General features: G+C 41.1%; 1 protein-coding gene across 1 annotated transcript in view; it reads left to right on the top strand.

Annotated features, from left to right (window-relative positions):
* Nucleotides 1–22,354, top strand: part of gcgrb (glucagon receptor b) — a 76,353-nt gene that overhangs the window by 41,537 nt on the left and 12,462 nt on the right. Inside the window, exons 2-7 of the mRNA XM_033623263.2 lie at nt 13,891–14,038; nt 14,152–14,248; nt 14,366–14,473; nt 17,648–17,736; nt 18,047–18,153; nt 20,233–20,389. Of these exons, the coding sequence (XP_033479154.1) occupies nt 13,985–14,038; nt 14,152–14,248; nt 14,366–14,473; nt 17,648–17,736; nt 18,047–18,153; nt 20,233–20,389 (612 nt within the window). The 5' untranslated portion in view covers nt 13,891–13,984. The remainder of the gene's footprint in view (nt 1–13,890; nt 14,039–14,151; nt 14,249–14,365; nt 14,474–17,647; nt 17,737–18,046; nt 18,154–20,232; nt 20,390–22,354) is intronic.

Raw genomic sequence — 22,354 nt, 5'->3', positions numbered from 1 at the left:
GAGAATCTACAATGTAAGTAGTCATGAAAATAAAGAAAACGCATTGAATGAGAAGGTGTGTCCAAACTTTTGGCCTGTACTGTATATACATATGTATACTGTGCATTGTTTTTCGGCACTACCTTGTTCTCAATAGCTGATGTAAGGTGAATTGCTCCTGTGTGGGATCAATAAAGTTCTTATCTTAGCCATCTGAGAAGATCAAATACATTGTTTTTGGTGCCTAACTGTTTCCCAAGTATATTAGTGCGTGTGTGAATGAATAAACGAGAGGCATTAACATAAATTTCTTTGTAGAAAGGCGCTTTATGAAATTAAGTCCATTCACTTGTATTAGTTTACAGCGCAGCCTTGCCACATCCAATATGGCGGCGACGTTGACGTATCGCAGCAGCGGGCAAACCCACTTGATGCGGCGTCAACGTATATATGTCTATGTGTGTGACCAGCATGTAACATTAGCAAGTGCATATCAGCTACATTAGCGTCTGTATTGTACCTAAATTGCTAAGACATTCCCCATGGATGTTTAAAGAGACCTGGATACAATGCTCATTCCTATGAAAGCTGCTCGGTGGCACATGAAACCAAAAACATCCAACTGCGGCACATACAATTACAAGGATGACTGCTGCTGCTTCCACATCATTGTGGCCAATAGAGCAGGTGCACGAGAGACTTTCGCCACCTGAGCTGGCAGCTCCCAGTATAGCACTCTGCTAACTTGAATGTGGATAATATGATTTAATCTTGTGGCTCTTCAAGATTATCTAAATGGTATCAGACCAAATGAATCAAATCCTGATAATAAAACATGTCATTTTGCGGAGGTTACAATGTTTGCAAAAATTCATCCACTGATTTACAGACAATCCTTTTGGTCCCAATGGGATCACATGACGGACTCAGAAGTTGTAATTACACTGTTCAGCCGTTATGAAAATTGGCTTCAAGGCTCAGCGCCCCTCCTGGAGGCCTGATATTCCCCATTTGGGCTGCAAGCTAGCTATAACCTGGAGTTATGAAATCAATGGGACAAAGGGTTTCATTGGTTGAACACATATCTCCGCAAGTGGATATCCCCTGTTATCCAGGGCAGACTGAATATTTTCCCCCATATGTCTGTTACGCAGGAGTGTATAAGCACTCATAAGAACCCACAAAATCAGGTCTTTGGATGAAAATGTGTGCTTGGTGTGAAACGGCTTTTAATCTGAGACTGTCCTCCAAAGAAAAATGTCAGCATCAGCTGTCCTGGCAAAAAACAGAAAATAATTACGTTGATGTGACATGATAATTCTTGTTGGGTGATGTAAGAATCACAATCCAAATGTTGGGTTTCAACATGGGAGAATGCTACCCATTTCCTGTTTTCTTTCAATGATCAACATTGGTTTCTTTAAACCATGTTGACAGCTGCTTCCTTACTCACACGGTCATTATTGTAACCATGAAACAAAAGCCCCCTAACCACGATAAAGTTCTAATTTTATCCTAAACCACATCTTTCCCTGAACGAATAAAACTGAATCAGATACAGTGTTTCAGTCCCATATTAATCAAAAATTTGAATATTAGCTTATTCAATGGAATAATAATAATACAATGAATTTGTATAGAACTTTTCAGGAAAGAAAAAAAGGCAACTAAACAAGAAATAGAATAATAAAACACAAAAGCACTAAAATACTGATAAGTGCAGATATGCGATTAGATGAAATAGAATTTCACAGTGACTGCTCAGAATAGTATATTTGAAACATTTTCAATTGTTTCTGAATATTAACATGCTTACAAAGTCATCCACTGACGTTTGTTAATCCCATAAAGAGAGTGGCTCTCATTCACTGCTGTCATGGCAACTCCTGGGAAGGTGCTCACAACACAAGGCAAGGTTTTTGTTCAGAAGAAGTTTTTATTATTATTATTATTATTATTATTATTATTATTATAATTATTCATTTCCTGTCACGTTTCCCAGAGTTGCAATGTTTAAGCTTAAGTGTCTGCCCAGTGATCAAAGCCACGGTTGCGAAGGCAGGGAGGGATGTGAAGCTCTGAAGGACATTGTCCAGCAGCTTTTCCCTCTGAGCTGCGCTCTGTACTGTATGGCTTCATGCCCTCAAAAGACAACACTGGCCTTTTTTACAAATAGCATTCTGCTTCCATTCAGGGTAGATAATGAACATAAAGCATCGGCTATTTCAGGCTGTTTGTTGTGCGCCGGTTGTTGAGGGGATTGATTGGAGGATGCAGGTTGCATTTTACACGGTATGACTGATGTGCTCTGATTTTCAACGAGTCTTCTGATTTGTTGGTTTTCAAATCTCATCTTTCCACCTTCAGTTTTCAGAGCTCAAATTGAGATGGTTACCTCAAAATAATTTCCAAACAACAGATTTCTGTGCATGTATTGCTATAATTATATATTCACACTTTTACAGCTTTTCCCATATTTACTCAGTATTTTCCAGTTTCTGTGTGTTGGTCAGAAGAAGTCGTCTATTTGCCCCCCAGCCATCATCTTGTGTGCTTTCTCATGTACCGTGGTCACAGTGTTGGTGCCATGATCTTTATCCATACCTTTAAACAGCACACACACATGCATGCAGGTATGTATGCAGGCGCACACATGCACAATTGAGTTTTGTAAACCAAGCCACCATGTCACGGGAACAGCGGTACAGGGTTGTTAAATTCTCCTTGTTTGCTTTTTTGTTTTTGTATTAGCTTTGTGCTTTATCATGCCCATAAAACCTGCCGCTGACTGATGATTAGTTTTGTGCACCGCTCGTGTGTGTGTGTGTGTGTGTGTGTGTGTGTGTGTGTTATCGTCACCGTTGGTTGCTGTGGTTTATCAGGCTGCCAGAGACCAGTTTGTATCCCTCATGTTTGCGGCTGTCACAGGTGTGACGGTGTGTGTCGGGACGTGTTTAGCAGATGCGCCTCTGGCAAATGCATGACAGGCAGGTTGGGTGGTTAGTTTGGATATGATACACACTAACACTCACTTGTGACATTTCTCTCCCCAGGGACAGGGTTTTAGGAGACACTATGGATTAGCCCAGGTTCATCTGTCCTTTTGTCCTCCTGCACATCATCTGCTGATGTGTATATATCAACTACCTTTGCTGAGCAGTAGTGCATCACATTGCCTTGCTTGACACTGCACTTTCTGCGCACTTTGCACACGCACAATACCATCAAACTGTAGTGAACCAAAATGTCATGTTTCCTATTTCTGTCTGTGTTTAATAAAGAAGGTGTTTTGTATGGGTGTGGAGGCTGTAGAGTTGTTGGAAGGCACTTTTGACAGAGCTGGGCTGAGTAACGAAAGTTGAATAGTTCAGTATTTTTGAAACCACTCTTACTGGCTTTCTTGGGGTAGGAGGTGGGGAATGCACCCAGAGCCAACCCTGTGATCAGCAGATGACCCGCTCTACCTCCTGAGCCACAGCTGCCTCACATGAGAGTGGTATCAATCTTCACATCTTGTTCTCAAGAAACTGCACAAACTTATTTCCCAAAATGTAGGTGCATTTTGTCCCCCTCAGCCAGCTGCATCAACCTTACATGAGGTAATATATGCTCTGTTTATCAACTGGTTGTGTAACTACTGTTGGTGTGCGCTGGCAGGAGAATGTAGTGTCGTCTGTTTCCATGGGAGAGAGTGTGTGTGTGTGGGAGCAATGCGAGGCTGGAGGACAATATATAGTGAGCAGGATATCTATGGTATACAGTAAGTAAAGCATTTTTTATGGAGGAGTCCAGGGAGCACATGGCTGAGGATTTAGGGTCTGGCTCTTGGCATTCTCCACGGGACACTGAGAATGGTATGTGCTGGCCTTCCTCTTCCCATGTGCTCTTCCTCTCTCTCTATCTCCGCACACTCCTCACTTCCACACACAACTTTTACGATGCTCATCTGGACACTGCTGCACCCACCACTGGACACCTCAGATGCAGTGTTGCCATGATTTAACCATATCAGACTGAAATACTGCCTTATTCTGGACGTAGTCAGCTCAAAGCCGCTCGGACCATCTGCCAGCGGCTCAGCGGCATCCAAACGTCTTTCCAACCCAGATGTCTCCTAACTGGGAGTGTTGATGATATGAGAAGGATATCAGTGCTGAGAGCCAAACTATCTCCACAATTTTAATATGAGAACCATGAAGCGTAGAGCTGCTATGTGCAGTGAAAAAACGTAATCTCCTTAATGGACGGGCACTAAGGGACGTTGTAGGCTGACACACAAAACCCTGCAGCTCACCAAATTCTTTGGCATGGTGCTAAAGTAACACTGTTTGCAGAGTAAAGGGACATATTGGACACGAGAGCAGCATGTGTAAACTACTGTCTCTGTCAGACCCTCATCTTCTATATCTGTGTGTTTCCCATTGAATTGACCTCCCATATGAGACAGGAAACAAGATGGTCAGGAAATTCTCCCTTGAGAGGGCCAAAGAAATAATAAGGAAGGGAACAGGGCTGCATTCTCTGCTTTGGCTGATGGCATTTTTTTTTCTTCTTCTGAAAAGTCCGTTTGCTTCTGAATGGCTGTAGAGAAAAGAGGGGGAAGGACAAGGAGAACATATGATGAGAGGAAGAGACACACACACAGAGATGAAAAGAAAAAAATATATGGCTCTTGCTCTGTTTGTGAAGGATAACATCTGCTGAGGGAGCAGATTCTGGGTCACTTTCATCACCCACCTCAATTAATCATAACACATAGCTTCACATGCTTGCATGCACGACAACACAAACACACCCGCACACACACACACACACACACCTGTATGTGCGCACAGACACGTCACGACTGCACAACTGTCACTAGCCAAGTATACTGGATCTGCTTAAACTACTGTCACTGAACAGAGCGCTGTATGAGGGTCCTTTAAGGACATTAATACATTAGTGTGCATGGCTGTATGACTATGTATGAGATATAAAAGGTAATTCAGTAGTAAACAAAATATAAAACTACAGCAAGATCTCACAAGAGACAGGCTCAAACAGGCAACCCTACTGCATGATTTTATTTTGCATTTCATCAGCAACCATTTAAAACATACTGATAACTTCTTTTTAAAAGATAACTTCAGCAAATTTGTGTCTACGTGACTAATGGGAGCAACAATTTATAATACAGGTTCAGTACTGAGTGAGCTGCAAAACAGGGCCATATGCACTCTCAGTGTATGACGTCTAAAAGTGCTGGTGTCTGGTAAAATTATGGAAAGGATCCCTGCAGAGACAGAACTTTGTTAAAGAGTGACATCCTTTTTGTTTAACCAGAACGAGCTCCAAAATCGCCATCGCCAAACCCACCAGACTCCATTTAAATAAACAGTAATTTTAGTGTGTATTGAGTTGATATGTTTTCACACCTAACTGGATGTATTAAGGGTTTATTTCAACTAAACCAGAGTAGGCGATTTGTAGATCAGTGGACAGATGAACCAATATGGTTTTTGTGGGTTTTATTTTGTTTCTGTGGCCTTTAAATGAAGTGTGTTTTACTATGATAATATAACTGTTTATTTAAATGGAGTCTGGTGGGTTTAGTGATAGTGATTTAGGATCCTACTCTTCCACAAAAAGGTCTATCTCTGATAGATACAGGACCTATTTATAAAGTGTTGCTCCCCATAGTCACACAGGAAACACTGGAAAATAGGGTCCAGGTTGAAAAACCTAATAAACTTATGCAGAAGTATCCTTGTCAATCATCATGTAGGAACCACTAGAAGTGTGTGGTGGTGTATGTATCTGCAAAGACTCTGCCCTCTGCCTGTATTATTTTTTTTTTATTTCTACTTGTTTTCTGTGTTCAGAACATGCATGGACACGAACTCCACAGCACTCATGTGAGGCTGGGACTTTGTGAAATGGTAGCAGCGAGGTGCAAGAGACACAGGAAAAAAATGCAGATATATTGAGGTGAAATGCAAAATGACAGTGAATCCTGGATTGGCTTTTACTTTCACTTTTGCTCTCAAGATTATTTACAAATAGTAACTGACAGTCTTTTGTAGTATAGGTTTAACTCTAAAGGAGTTGAGTTATACCAACTGGCCAACAGAAATAAGGAATTGATAAGTCAATGAATTTAAATGAAAGTGCAGAAGTATAATGAACTGAAGGCAAAACAAAGATATCTTGTTGGCCTTTGAAACAGTCATTAAACAAATTACACACACACACACACACAAACACTGGGCCTTTGACTGTCCATCTCAATTACTGTGTTGAAAAAAAAAGTCTTTCGTCCTTGTCCTCCTTGACTTGTCATCAGCACTGTTCCTGTGTAACACACAGATCACACATACACACACGTGCATACAAACACATACATCATTGTTTTGCTTTTAGACCATGAATCCAGTGTCTGCAAGCCTCATTGATGACAACAATTCAGTCTTTTCATCTATTCTTTTTCTCTCACTCCTTATTTGTGTCCGTATTTCGCCCACTTTGTCCCTGGCATTGTATGGCGAAACAGCAAAAGAAACTCCATCAATCTAGTGATGTTGATATGAAAAAAAAGAAAATGTCTCACTCACTGACTGTCAGTCACCTGTGTGTATGGGGGTAAAGAAATAAGCAACTTCACTTTAAAATGAAGCCCCTCCAAAAAAACAAGCCCAGAGTGGCTTGTATTAATCGGGCACAGCAACTATGTCATGTGCCCTTATTAGCAAGGTGCTGAAAAACAACAGTATTTTTCTTGGTTTGAAAGATACACCAACATTTCGCCTTCAAAATAAGAGCTCCAACTAGGGCTGGGCGATATTAAGAAAATCAGATACTGAAAAATATTTTTTCAGCCAAATACTGTGATTAGATTGTAGGGTTGACCATTGGGGCTTTCACAAAATATTTACACAATGATATTTTTAAATAATTATGAACAACGTGTATATAATCACAGAGTGGGTAAAGGCAAATAATAAAACAGCCAGAAACATCTAGCAAGTTCAGAAAATTACATCCCTTTACTGTAATGCAGCCTTCAGGACAAGACCACGCTAACCATATTATGATAGATGATATGTCTCATATCAGGATATCAATATAAAGACTTAGTTGATTTACGGACACTGTTAAAGGAGAAGTCTGGTATTTTGCACTTTGAGCCCCATTTCTGGGTTGTTTATGATGAAATAGAGTGGTTAAGACCAAAATAGTGACGATTGCTCATTTTCGGAGAATTTGGCTTTCCCCTGCCTGGCTTAACACTGCTGCCTATGGCCATGTGTGAACCTAAAACCACCCTAAACGTTCGTTTTCAAAGCCATGAAACTCACCGAGTGTTCAGTGGTGTTTGTTGATGTTCTGACACAAAAATCGTAGCAAACTGTGGTTTCCATGATGATTTATTTGACATTTTGTGTAATCCATTGGTTTTCAAAAGGAAGCCTCATTGTCCGTTGGTAGTAATCTACCACCAAAAATGGAAAGGGGGTTGTTTACGACAAGGTTGTAGTCATTGTAGTCTTTTAGCTCAGCGAAAGTGTCGGCTTGACAGTGCTGTGTGCGCTCCTGTATGAAGAACAAGAACGAAAGAAAAAGTTTTGTATTAAGTTTAAACAACTGCACAATGGATTACTCACTTGTAAACAACCTTCACGGTACGATGCCTTTGTGTAATCCATTGGTTTTCAATAGGAAGCCTCATTGTCCGTTGGTAGTAATCTACCACCAGAAATGGAAAGGGGGTTGTTTACGACAAGGTTGTAGTCATTGTAGTCTTTTAGCTCAGCGAAAGTGTCGGCTTGACAGTGCTGTGTGCGCTCCTGTATGAAGAACAAGAACGAAAGAAAAAGTTTTGTATTAAGTTTAAACAACTGCACAATGGATTACTCACTTGTAAACAACCTTCACGGTACGATGCCTTTGAACACAACGCCATCCTTCTTCTTCTTCTGCTTCTTTTCTGTGTCCCATTACATTGCAATGGTTTCCTGCTGGTTGGCGACACCCACGTAAAGGAGCATTATCGCCTTCAGGTGGGCTGGAGTGTATAACGCTTCAGGGTCGAACGAACAATCAAGCGGAAGTTTACACATGGGTATGAGGCAGCTGAAAAAATAGTTCACAATCGAGATGAATAGCGAAACCACAGTTTGCTACGATTTTTATGTCATCAACGAACACCACTGACCACTCTGTGAGTTTCATGGCTTTGAAAACAAACGTTTACGGTGGTTTTAGGTTCACACATGGCCATAGGCAGCAGTGTTAAGCCAGGCAGGGGAAAGCCAAATTCTCTGAAAATGAGCAATCGTCACTATTTTGGTCTTAGCCATTCTATTTCATCATAAACAACCCAGAAATGGGGCTCAAAGTGCAAAATACCAGACTTTTCCTTTAATTATGTAGAGAGCAAAATGCAGAGCGTTACCAGTTGTTGAACTATTTCGACGAGCATTGAAGAAAATTTCACTGTAAGCACCAGTTTGTGCGGACTATGTTAAAACAGATGTGTGTTTCAGTGGTGGGCGTTAAACTGTGGGATTCTTTGCAGGATGATTTAAAGGGTTGAGTAAATATTTTTCAGTTTAACAAAATGTATAAAGGAAGAACAACTAGACTCTATGGAGTTGTTGTGTTGAAGTGGACATTGTGTATGGTTTCCAATTCTTCTGTTTGTTTATTTATTTATGTTTCCTTCTAAAGTTACTGTAGGTGTTGGTTATTAACTGTAACTGGCAGAGCATCTGTTTCTTATGGTTATTTGTGTTTTGAGAGAGGGGCAGGTAAAATAAGATTGTTTCTTCTCCCTGCTCCTTTTCGGTCATGGAATGTGTACTAGAATTTTATTTTATTTTATTTATTTTTTGATTGTGACTTTGATTGATGCGTATGGACCTAAGCGGAACAAATAAAAAATGAAATGAAATGATATTATATTGATATACTGGGAAAAATAATGACAAAACCTTTAGAAAATAGCTGTGAAAAAAAAACAATTGACCAAATACCAGTGAAAAAAAACACATCATTTGGGTGAACTGACCCTTTAAAGTTTGAATTATGTCCAAAGTTTAAAATAGGTGGACAGAAAGTAAGCAATAAAGGGACAAATTAAAATAAAGAAAAAGGGAAAAGCAGTTGGCTGTCATTCTCCATGCGGGGCAGAGCGGCTCACTGAGGCAGAAACATAATTATGACTCTGTTTAGCTCCATTACAGCCGCTGCACTCCTGCCTGTTACCACCCACATACTCCGCATACTCTGCCTAATTACCCGTCCTCATCACATGGAGGCTTATTGATTTAAACAACATAATTGGGAGGTGCTCTTGGTGGACAGCATAACCTTAATGATAATGGGAAATGGTCTATTTTCCACATAGACTTCATTATCAGCCATTTGATCGTCTGAGGTCATTGATGTGTGATAAGTAGTTTCCTTGGATGTTCAAATGATTCGCTGTCGCACATTTCCACCCTACCTCCTCCTTCCTTTCCGTCCTGCTCTGTCTCTGTGCTTTCCCCAGGACAAGCAGGCAGATTGTGCACTTAAATGGAAATGTGTGGGAGGAGAGAGGCACGGCCTTACTCCTGACACACGAATACAGGACAAGAAAGAAAATGAAAGGAGGCACACTCTGAGCTCATTGAGAGGATGGCAGATATGAATGACAGGAACTGGCAGACTGACATGTTTCACGCACTCTGCAGAGTGTTGATGATTCAAACAAAAGGAGTAAAGTGCAGTATTGCTGTCAGGAATGTTTACTTCATCAGGAGATGGAGGAGAGCAGGAAGCTGCTGCAGCTTCACCTGTTGATAATTTACATTTTGAGCTTAAAGTGCTACCTCTGTGGTCCCTATAGAGAAAGATGGGGAAAAAGCATGTGGATGTGTGTGTGACAAATAAACAATGTAAACAATGGCCACTCAGTATGTTTAAGCAAATATCCCTTGGGTGATGTAACTGCTACAATGACTGCACAAACACACAATGAGAGAGAGAAGCGTCTGTGACCGCTGGTCATGTACTTGATTTACATGAACAGCGCAATATTCAGGAATATTCCAAAGGAAGAAGCTGTGACTCACACAGGCTGATTGTGCTCACACAAATCAGTGAGCGTGGTTGTGCGGATATTTTCTCGCTTTCTATCTCTGGCTTTGTCTTTCTCCTTGATAACACACAAACAAACGCACACAGCTCTGTATTCATCATGTGATTATCTGACAGGGACGATGAGCCTTTTTCACTGAATTGCCATGTAAAATATGTCCAGAGTGGCTATTCAGAAGAAAGATGGAAGCATTGGCTCAGTAACAGCTGAAGTTCAAAGAAAGGTTCCTCTGAATAAAATGTCAAATAAAAGTAAATCATTATTAAAACCAGAGCCTAAAAAGCACTAGAACTACAGATCTGTATTGTAGCGTTACTGCTGGATAAAAACCAACACCAATTTAAAACATTTTTACTTCCACCAGAAGATTAGGTGTGATGTGAGAAACTTTCACGGCCTCTTGGGCCTTATTAAAAAAGTCTACTACAAACCTCCTCTGAAAAAAAAAAAAACCCTCAAAAATGCACCATCATCAGGTTCCTTTTTGGTTCCCATAAAAGATGCATTTTGAGATACAAAGATTACCTCCAGCTCCACTGATACATTTCAGCGAAGAGCAGCAACAAGCGGCTAATGCAAAACATTTTAAAGGGGATTTAATTACTTAGTCTTGAAACCTGAGATGCTCCTACCTGGAAACTGAGATTTATACAGGCTGGAAAAGGCATTATATCCTCATTCCACAGCATGCCTGAATGTGTGTATGTGTGTGTCTGGTGTGTGTGCGTAATGTAAAACCTGCCCGTGAGGTCGATAAGGCTATCAGTTTGAGACAATCCTGTGATTATGTGCTGTCCTCCTCTCAGTATTGAGGTTAACTAAAAACAGACACACAGACGCTGCCAGCGGCACACATGTTCACGTGAACACACACACAAACGTGCACATGCTCTTATGTGCCCAGCTACCCATGAAAATCAAGTAAAATTCTATAAGTGACTGTGCATAGATGGGAGGTTTGGAGATGAAATTACATAAACTGCAGATTACAGAGATCCTTTTATAAGCTCTAGTGTGTCGCATTTAGGGGCCTCTCTTGGCAAAAAAGGAGTGTAATATGCATAACAATGTTTTCATTAGTTTATAATGACCTGAAAATAAGAATTGTTATGTTTTCGTTACCTTAGAATGAGCTGTTTATATCTGCATACAGAGGGGATCCCCTCCCACAGACTCTGCCATGTTATTCTTCAGTAACACAGAAGTGGCAAACCAAACACCTGCTCTAGATAGGGCCATTTGAATTTTCACGTTGGCCACTGGAGTTCCTCTACACGCTTGATGCATGGAAGAAGTTTCAGTTCTGCAACCTCACCACTAGATGTCACCAAATCTTACGCACTGGACCTTTAAGCCAAAAATACATGTTGGATCAAAAATGACCCGACTTAGAATTGATTATTTTATTCTGAAGGCTGTGTAATTTATATGTTATGACAGAAAAACATTTGGCGTTACTGATAGGAACACTTTCTTTTTTCAACAAATCAGATTAAAAGCCCAAAGCCTACAATGTGTTAGTCAGTCTCCCAACACTGTGTGACATCTGCAGCACCAAGCCCATCAGAGCCTCTGTCCACACACTGATTTTTTTCTTTCCTTTATATTATGCGGCTGCTCCAACTGCTTCTGGTTGACAATCAATGAATTTTTAAGAAAGGTGAATTTTTATGATATAACGTCACTGCTGCTCCATTGTCAAGGCAACTGTATGATACGTCAGTCAGAGACTAGCGTGGCAGCAGATTGGCCGGACACTTAAAGTTGCTGGTGAGAATTGTGCTCCTATCACTGTTCACAGTGTGAGCTTTTTTTTTTCTTTAGTTCTTTCTGTAGGCAACCCTCTGTTTATGGAGCTAAGTTAGCCACCTAGCTGACGTTAATGTCAAGACATTATTATCATAGAAACATACCCACTTGTGGCATGTCATTTAAAAAAGTGCTAGAGGCGCTTTCTATCACGCACTAGGATGAAGCGCTCCCCAGCGCCTGCCTCTTTTCTGCTGAAGAAAAACATGATGTTGACACACACCCTTAGTTCCTACTCTCTTTCTTTTATGTGTGTGTTACTTAAAAAAAAGCTTTATAATTTCCTAAGACAGCTGGGCACTGTAGGTTTTGCCTAAAGTTACTCAAACAGAAGGAAATAGTGAATTTATTAGGGACTATATTCTGTTGCAAATGAATAAATGCTTGATTAGTACATGCTCCAGTGAGTATTTACAGGAGCACAACGGTGTGTGTGAGACTGACTCTACATAAACGAGTGTGTTTATCATGTTAATAAACGTGTCACACTGCCCAACGATGTGGCTCACTGATGTGTTCTGGACAACAATAGAGGTTCATGGCACGGAGGGAGACTTTATTATGAGGATACACAGACAAGACTTTTTTAAATTTAATAAGAAAAAACAATTACCAAATAGAAAGCAGTTGTTGTTTTACCCATTTCATGCATTCTAGGGTCACCTGAGTTCAGTCACAGAGAATTTCCTCAGTGTATTTGATCATGAACATATTTCATCCTGGTGTAGTTTAATCTCACAGATTGTGTACCAAATGTGTAGATAACATGAACATCCGCCTGCAGGAGCATGTAAACTGTCCTGCTGCTCTCCGCTTTGCTGCTCAGTTGATAAGAGCTGCATGTGATCTTAACACTATTCGATAAAAAGTCTGTTGCAGGATGAAAAAAACAGCAGCAGCTCACTGTAATGTTTTTAGCTCTGTCGTCCTTTCGACATAAAGATGATAATCTTTACACTGTGATAACACGACAGGCAGAAACACACACAGAAAAACAAACACACACACACAGCCTGATGCAAATGCATCATCATCATCATCATCGGATGTACTTCAGCAGAAGCACAGAGATTGGAACAGAGTGGAATTTGAAACGTTTTAGCCAAAAATGTTTCCATGGTCAAGGTGTTTTTTGCAGAAACGTTTCAGATTTCGTTTTGTTCTCCAACTTCGTGGGTGAAGACAGTCAACTGGTGCCGCAGGAAATGCAACACACAAACACACACAAGCAATTCTAGCCATTTATAGAATTTGTTGCTGTAGATTTCTGACAGCAGACTCTAAGTGAAGTATTTTGGATAAGAGACTAAGTGTAGACAAACACACCTTTAGGATTCTGTCACTGTGGGAAAATCTCTACAGGCACCATCTTCTCCTGTGACCCCCTTCCCCCCTGCTGTCCCATCCCATAATACAGCCACCTGTTGTGCTCCCATGATTGATGCTTTTGTGTGGCAATTTCGCAGTTTTGAGAAATGTATAGAAAAAGGACCGCGCTTGTCCGATATGTACAGAGCACAGTTTGCTTCATGAATGACAATGTTGTTTTTGCCGTGGAAAGTGTGAAGTTAAATTCTACTGATTTTCACCTCAGCTGAAGCGTTCCAGGAGCTTTTTTAAAGGACAGCTCAAGCTTTTGTGTTAATCAATCCAACTGGATGAGCTCTCAAATAAAGGTCTTTGTGGAAAGCTGGCAGTGTGGAGGAACATAGTTTTCATCTCGCTGTGATATGTGTGTAAGCGTGTGTGTGTGTGTGTGTGTGTGTGTGTTGTGAGTGTGAAAGAGAGACAGTCACTGATTGTTGCTTGTTTTTTCTTGTTTATTGATTCTTGATGTCTTTATTATTCCACTCCATCTCTCTTTCAGTTGGGGTTCAAGCAAGCCCATCGTGCACACACACACACACACACACACACACACACACACACACACACACAGAGTCTACTACCTAACAAGCTTCTCCATATCATGTGTGTAGGCCACAGGGTGTGATAGGTCCGAGACCACCTCATGTGTCGGGCCTCCTCTGTGTTTTGGTCCCCACTGACCCCCATCCTCCCAGCATCAGTGGGATGTCCCAGGTGTGTCTCCTCTTGGCCTTGCTTATGCTCTTCAGCTGCACAAAGGTATGACTCACAGCCTCTCTCTCTTTTTCACATACCGACACACACGTGTCCTTAATTTTGGATGATGGGGGGGTTGTTTCTGAAACTTAAAATGAGGATTTCTCCTCCTGCAGGTCTCCTCTACTAACTCCCTGGAGCTTGTGAAGGAGCAGTGGAACAGCTACAAAAACCAGTGCCTGGACTACCTCAACGCCACGCCCCCCGCCACAGGTGAGCCCCTCTCCTCCCAGCGTGAGCTCATGCTTGTACAAAATGCATGCAGGACAATAAAGCCTGGCCTGTTTTAAGGCAAGAGCACAGATTTCACAGATCTGCTCTCCACTGCAGGGCTGGTGTGTAACAGGACCTTTGACCAGTACGCCTGCTGGCCTGATGGTCTCCCAGGAACCACTGTCAATGTCTCCTGTCCATGGTTCCTGCCATGGCACCGAAAAGGTGCGTGTGTTATTGTAAGATAAGATAGACGCAATGCAAAAGAGTGGGAAAGAGTGCAAATCATGCAAAATATAAACTGCACTTGGTAGAGTGTGTATCTTCTTCAGGCAGCTATGGTCCAGTTGTGGCGCGGCTGCTGGAGCAGATCCTGACCACTTTAGATGGTTGAACTGTCCCTACCATATTTTTTACAGTAGAGATAGCATCGGGGAAAAAAAGAGCTTTTTTCATCTTGTATCATGTTGTACTTCAGTGGATCATAACCTATCTGGTATGGGATAAAGCTGCAGATGCTGCGCTTCAAAATGAGATCAAACTTTTCTTTCTTTTTTCCATTTTGATTTCGCTGACTACATCAAGGCACTAAATCCAACTTGTATTGCGTTAGTGATAAGCAATATGACAACGTGGTGAACATAATAGTTTGTCTGTTTATAAACAGACTAACAGAGCCACTACTGTCTGACAGGCCGTGTGCAATTTACTGCCAAGCCGAGGCCGGCAACATGAAGGAGATCAAATTTCAGTCGAGATGGGAGGTGAGACAAGCGGCGCACATTGTGTTTGTTTATGGGAATCACCACAACCACATGAGGTCCTTGAGCATACGGTCGTAAATGTGCGCTCAAAATCTGAGGCTGATTGGTCCAGTTGTGTGCGAGATGAGCTGCAGGCAGACGAATAGACAGACTCACACATGCATGACCAAACACATGATCCCTTTAAGGCTTTCTCCTGACATAACATTATAGATTATCAGAGAAGTGCAAAAAGTCAGCATACACAATGCCTCAAATGTGAACAAGTTAACAGAAAGTGTTAAAATATAACAATAAAATATGTCTTGAATTGAATTTAGTAATTCCAAGAGCGGTGTGCAGGAAGTATCTTCTTTTTCAAGCTAGAGCTCCTCAACACACCTGCATGAGAAGTTCAGTGAGACCTTTGAAGCATCTCTAGTGTAGGTAGTGCTTGTTCCGCTTGTTGACTTGAAGCACTGATGCAAGTTATGAATGCAAGGACACAGCGTCCATTGAGTGACATGATGTGAGAGTACAACTTTGGAGGAAGAGCTCTTCATGGCCTCTTTTTTTAAAGTCATTCAGTGGAGTGAATAGAAAATGCTTCACACTTGCAACACAGCTCTTCATACAGTATGTCCTTGTCATTCGGTGGGATGAAAGAAATCAAATAGCTACTGTAGTGAATAGTGTGTGTAGTGGTTACAAAGAGTGGATGAAGCACTAAGTGAGTGTGAAGGCCAAATATTAGTCAGCTATCACCCGACTGCCAACCAGGGAGTCAAGATTTCACACGGTGTACCAGGGAGCAGCATCCTGTGGAGCTTTCTGATCTTTCTTGGTGTGCAGGCTCACGTCTCAGATTAACTTCATACAGTAGCATAAAGGGCCCAGCTATGATCTGCACCTTTAATGTAGAGTTAGTTACTCCTAAGTTCAAGCTTCCCTCAGTGAGCTTGTGTCTTTTTGTTATATCCTGGTCCAGCTGTTAAGCTTATGTGTTCTTCATTTCAGTTTTTTCATGTATTATTTCCTGTTTTCTTATGTAACTCACTTGTGGCTCTCATCTCCGATACCTTACTTCCTGCTCTTGTGTAATTACCTTTCCTGCCCTGATATGTTTTACCTGTCCCTCATTGCCCTGTCTCCCTTGTGTATTCAGTCTATCATCCCTTTTGTCTGTGCCAGTTCATCCTTGCTGTTTGCTCGTCAGCGTTCCAGCAGTTTTCATTGTGTGTTTCATTGTTTTGTTTGACCTATTTTCTGTATTCTGACTTCGTCTGTTACCTAGTGTTTTTGGATACCTTTGCCTTTTGATTTTTGACTCCTGTGCACTGAATCCTGATTTCTGCAAGTGAAGACTTAGCCTTTTCACTGTGTGCTTGAGTCGAACTTTTGCGTCCTTCAACCATTGTTTGCCAGGATTTCGTCACACTATTATTTCCTGTGAACTGGCAGAGAGGGGAGAGAGCCAAACCACATCTTCCGCCTCTGCTTTTGCTCTGCGTCTTTGGATTTGTCATACAAAAAAAAAAAAAAATTTCAAGATGTTTAGCAGAATTGAAGATCAGTTTGGGATCTAGGAATATGTGATGGACATTTATTTAACATTTATTTACGATTTACTGACAAAATGGTTAACCAGTTCAAGAAAACCATTTGCAGATTAATCAGTGAGACCATAGTTGCAGCCATACAGACTCCACAGATGGTGATTTAATCGCCCTGTACAGGCTGTCAGTTTGGTTGAAAAATGTAAAAACAAAATACCATTGTCTGTGTTAATTGGAGCACTTAATGCTGAACATTTAACTTTGGCCCAACGACATCTTGAAAATAAGGTAATATGTTTAGCTGGGGATTCGTATTTGTTTTGTGTTATTAATATTTTGAACAGGTCAGTTTTAACTGCAGCACAATAAAATAGTAAAATGAAACAAGGCATTTGTTTGCTGATCCTTTACAGTCTTAAAATCTTAAGGAATAGTTTGACATTCTGGTAAATACCAGGATTCGCTTTCTTCCTGAGAATTAGAGAGGATTAATACCACTCTTGTGTCAGTAGGGTTAAAAGCTGGTACAGCTGGCATGAGCTTAGCATAAAGACTGGAAACAAGGGGAATGAACTAAACATGTTCTGTTCATTGGTTATAAAATCCACCTCCCAGGTTAGCTGTTACCCCCTTTTTTCTGGTCTTCATGCTAAACTAACCAAATTTAGCTAACCTGGCCTCATATTTACTTATTGCAATTTTCTTAACTCTCAAAAAGAAACTGGATAAGTTCATTCCTCAAAATGTCTAATTATTATTTAACTCAAGGTCTACTTACTATTTTGTGGAGCTTTCAGCCACGCAGTTTTCCTGTGCAGGTGACGTTTGCTCATGTGACAAAGTTCTATACTTAAGTCAAGTGATGGCAACTCAACTATTGCCTTGACCTAGCAACAACTTCATCTGTTGAGGAAGACTGAAAGATGAGGCTGAATTCCCCAGAAAATAGTCAGTAAATGAATGTTTTCCAAAGTCAAGAATTCATTTTAATAATTGACCATTTCCATTTGTTTAAGAAAAGATGTCACTACATATATTTTTTAATGAAGACTTCTAAGCAGTGGGGGGTACACTTGTAACATGTGTCTCTGTGTGAACAGTTCAGCAGGGTTTGGTCTACAGAGTCTGCAATGAAGATGGTCAGTGGGCACAAAAGAATACCAGCGAATGTGAGAACGACCCTGGTGAGGTGTGTGTATACAGCACAGTGTGTTGTGTTTGTGTGTGGGTCACTCCAGTTAGCATACTTGAAGCTGCCTGCAGTGGCAGATGGTTAGATGATATTTTGACTGTGACTGACTTGACAACTTGACACGATCTAAAATGACTCTGTGTGTTAATATTTTTTTTCGTCTGTTCAAATGCTCTTTCTGACCTTTTTTACACCTTCTGTGCCGAATTTTATCTGCACTGTGTGCGTGGGTGTGGGTGGATGGGTGGGTGTGCGTGAAGGCAATGCAAGGAAGTAACTGACTTCGTCTCTTCTCTTGGTTCTGCAGCAGCAGTACGGCCGCATCCTCAATCAGTTACGGATCATGTATACAGTGGGCTACTCACTCTCCCTGGGAGCTCTGCTACTGGCCTTGGGAATCCTCATCACCTTCAGGTACAACATGTACAAGGAATAAACAGGGGAGGGAGGAGGGAGGCATAGGTAGATGCATGAAAAGAGAAAAGGAAAGGAAAAAACTGAAGAAGGCAGGAAGAAATAAAGGAAGGAAAGGAAAGTGGGTAAAGTGATGAATGAAATCAGGGAACAATAATACAAGGAAGGAAGCAGGAGGGAAGAACGATGGAAAAAAGAGGGAACTAAGGAAAGGAGTAGATGAAGAGGGGAGAAAGGAAGATGAAAAGGAGGGGGTTGTGAGAGAGAGATAAGAACAGACAGAACAAAGGGGAAGAAAAAGAAGCAGTGAATGAAGGGGAGAAAAGGTTGGGGAGATGAAGGAGGGAACCAAGGAAGGAAATGAAATCAGGAAAAAGCAGAGGGAAAAAGGTGGGAAAGAAAAATAAGGAATGAAGGAAAGATGGATGGAAGGAGAAACTCAAAAAGGCAAAATGTAAACAACAAAAAAGAAAGAAAGAAATATAATAATAATGCATAGGACATCCAATAAGCAAGGACTGGAAAATCATTTTAGTAATTTTCCTGTATGCTAGCTCATGTATACAACATATAGTATCGTGTTGTTGTTACACCATTACTGAAAAAGAACAATTTAGACCCATCCATAATTAGCAATTACAGACCAATCTCCAATATTCTCTTTCTTAGCAAAATACTTGAAAAGGTACATTACATTGCTACCTCTCACTCCATAACCCGTATGATGTGTATCAATCTGGCTTTAGAACCAACCACAAGCCTGACACAGCACTTATCAAAGTAATAAATGATGTAAAGTTTAACAGAACAGCTAACAAACTCTCCGTCCTAGTCTTATTAGACCCGACTGTGGCTTGCGACACCGTCGATTACATCATTTTGTTAAATAGAAATGTCATTACCTGTCTCTCCTCCTATTTAATCAGCAGGACATTCTCCACCCCCCCTTGGCAACCACAAATCTGGCAATTTCGATATCTGCTGTGGGGTCCCACAAGGCTCAGTCCTGGGTCCATTATTGTTTATCCTTTATATGCTGCCACTTGGTTCCATCATACAGACACATGTATCTTACCATTCATATGCAGATGATACACAATTGTATATTTCACTTTCTCATAATAACCTCAGCCCCATAAGTGACCTGGTTAACTGCATCAGTGACATTAACATCTGGATGACCAACAACTTTCTACAATTAATCAAAGACAAAACGGAGATTCTTCTGGTGGGTGCCAAACATCAGAAGGAGGAGATCAAGTCTAAACTGATTTAACTGTCTCTTAAACCCAGTGGGCAGGTCAGAAATGTAGGTGTTGTCATGGAGCCAGAACTCAACTTCACAAGCCATGTTTCAAGTATAACAAGGACAGCCTTTTACCACCTAAAAAACATATCCAAAGTAAGATCCATCCTGTCTCAGTCAGAAGCTGAAAACCTGGTTCATGCTCTCACCTCCAGACTAGATTACTATAATGCCCTTCTTGCCGAACTCCCTAAAAAGACTGTAGGATGGCTCCAACGTATTCGAAATGCTGCTGCCAGAGTCGTCACTGGGACTAGAAAAACAAAACATATTACTACCATACTCAAAACACTTGCTTGCTGGCTTCCGATAAAATACATAATTTATTTTAAAATACTCCTCAGTGTGGACAAAGCACTTAATGGACTGGCTCCTCAATATATCTCTGACCAGCTCACTGCCTACATACCCCCCAGAACCCTCAGATCATTAGACACTGATCTCTCTAACTGTGCCCATGATCCAAAATAAATTTGTTAAAGGTGCATTCAGTCATTAAAGCCCCACTCTATGGAACATACTGCCTGGTGATCTGAGATTCCCCGCAACTGTGTCATCCTTTAAAGTCAAGCTTAAGACCTACCTGTTCTCCCAGGCCTATGAATAGCTAGTTCCTCTACCTGTCTATTTGTCTCTCTAGTGCTCTCTTTTGGGGATGTATGATTTAATCTGTTTTTATTTACACATGTTGTGTGTCAAAGCGCATTGAGATTACTTTGTATGAAATGTGCCATGAAGTCAAGAGCCATCTCACACTGTCACCTCTGCACCAGGAAGCTCCACTGTATGAGGAACAACATCCACATGAACCTCTTTGCCTCCTTCATCCTGAGAGCCGTGTCCATCCTGGTCAAAGATGCCCTACTGACCCTCACACTGAATCCCAGGAGCAGCAGTGACACCCACACACAAGCCTGGATCAACATACCGGTCAGAGCAAACACACCACACCAGCCTCTTCTGCTATGAACTGTGCGGCTGTTTAACACGAGAGAAACCAGGGACACACTCACCGCAGTGTATGAACATCAAACTACTTCCTGCACTGTCAATGGGACATCAAAGTTGAATGCAACATAGTGCGCATGAAAGTAATAGTTATAATGAGACATAGTGTTGCGCCACATTCAGAGGCTCTTCTATTTTTGTTTTGGCAAATGTTTCACAATCCTTTTTGGACATCCCAGTAATTCAATATAGTTTTTAAAACTCTGCACAAACATAACTTCATAGGGTGCTGATTAGATATTGATTGGGTGTGTCCACACAGATCAAATCTGTAATAAACTGAACAATCTATTCTACCAAATATAATTTGCTGAGCCACTCTATCAATAATTCATGTTTTGACCAAGTGTCATTTCCTGGAAATAAATCTTATGAATGAGAATACGTCTACTGAAAATGTTGCATATCATCATCAGTTCATGAAGAAGACATCAAAAGTTGTGAAAGAGAAATGTTTGATGCCGGGAGATTTGTAGATTTCTTCCATCTACACTTGCTCCTTTCTTGCTAAGCTGCTTTACATTTGCATTGGAGGAATATACAGTATATCTCATATATAATGGTATAAATGGCATTTTGTCTGCATCAATCCACATTAAGTATCAGCAATAGGCAACTAAAAATGTACCATAAATGGGATTTATTGCTTTTGTGCCAAGGTGCACGAGACGTTGTGAATGTATTTACAGTTGTGTTGTAACTTCAACTGCTGTGAAGGATTGCGAGCAAAGAGAAAAATATATGTGGATGCCAAAATCAAACAGTTTATGTGAAGGACAGCTGCACTCGATTTCTGAACTGGTGTTTTAAACCAAGATCTAAGCATAATATTTTGCTGCAGTCTGACTCAGAGTTGATTCAGCTGAGCTGAAGCAGTATTATTTTCAGCCATGATCCCTATGGATCTCTGATTTAGGGCTTTCTACAGTACAATGCAAAAGTGCGGTACGGGAATACAGATCATGTGATCACATGATAACTATGCACACCGGCTCCAGTGCAAATTATTGGTATTGCATTGTTCAGTTTTGTCAAAAATAAATAAATAAGTAAAATGTATTAAATGAATAACATGAATGAGTTTTCTCTTAAATAGTGCCTGTATCCACTCAACACAACAAAAATCTAGACTGACAGAGAATGTCTAAGGAGCTAACATCAACTACATAACACATAAACTAATTCAACTCCAGATTTGATGCTAAGGCTAGCTGTTGTGGCCAGCCCTGTTCCGTGACTAACACATAACGTTAGCAAGTCAGCTACATATATTGTCCTTTATTTGGTTGTTGATGTAGTCGTCAGGGTGCTTGTTGTACAATACTTGTGGTGTGTCTCAAATCACATACTTCCGTTAGTACACTTCCATGTAGTATACTATGTGCACTATGTACTCATTGGTGTAGTGCACGAATTTCGACAGGGTAGTGTAGGCTGACTAAATGTCCTCTTTTGCCCGGACATGTCCACTTTTCACGTCCTGTCTGGGGCGTCCGGGAGGTGTTTATAAATTGATGATAATGTCCGGTTTTCCTTGTGTGTGCGTGTGTGTTAGAGTGCCGCACGGCCGCATATTTCTGTCCGAACCCAACAATCATTCTGTTTTGTTATGTCCGAAACCGAATCGAGCCCGACATTATTTAATTACTAAAGCACTGAGTTTGTGTCACACAGTTGTTATGGTTACAGGCTATTTAACAGGCCGGGCGTGCTCAGCGGAGAGGGGAGAGGGAGACCTCCGTGTTTGAGACAGGAGCGGGTGGCGGGAGGTCCGAGGCTTCCAGCGAGGGTAGGGGGAGAAATATAACAAAATACGATAAAATAGCAAAAACCTGTCTCCCTCTTTTATTTTATTTTCAGCGTTTAATCAAGGCGGAGGCGGACAGC

This window comes from Epinephelus lanceolatus, chromosome 3, assembly GCF_041903045.1.
Source record: "Epinephelus lanceolatus isolate andai-2023 chromosome 3, ASM4190304v1, whole genome shotgun sequence".
Classification (NCBI taxonomy): domain Eukaryota; kingdom Metazoa; phylum Chordata; class Actinopteri; order Perciformes; family Serranidae; genus Epinephelus; species Epinephelus lanceolatus.
This window is presented reverse-complemented; position numbering and strand designations above follow the sequence as displayed.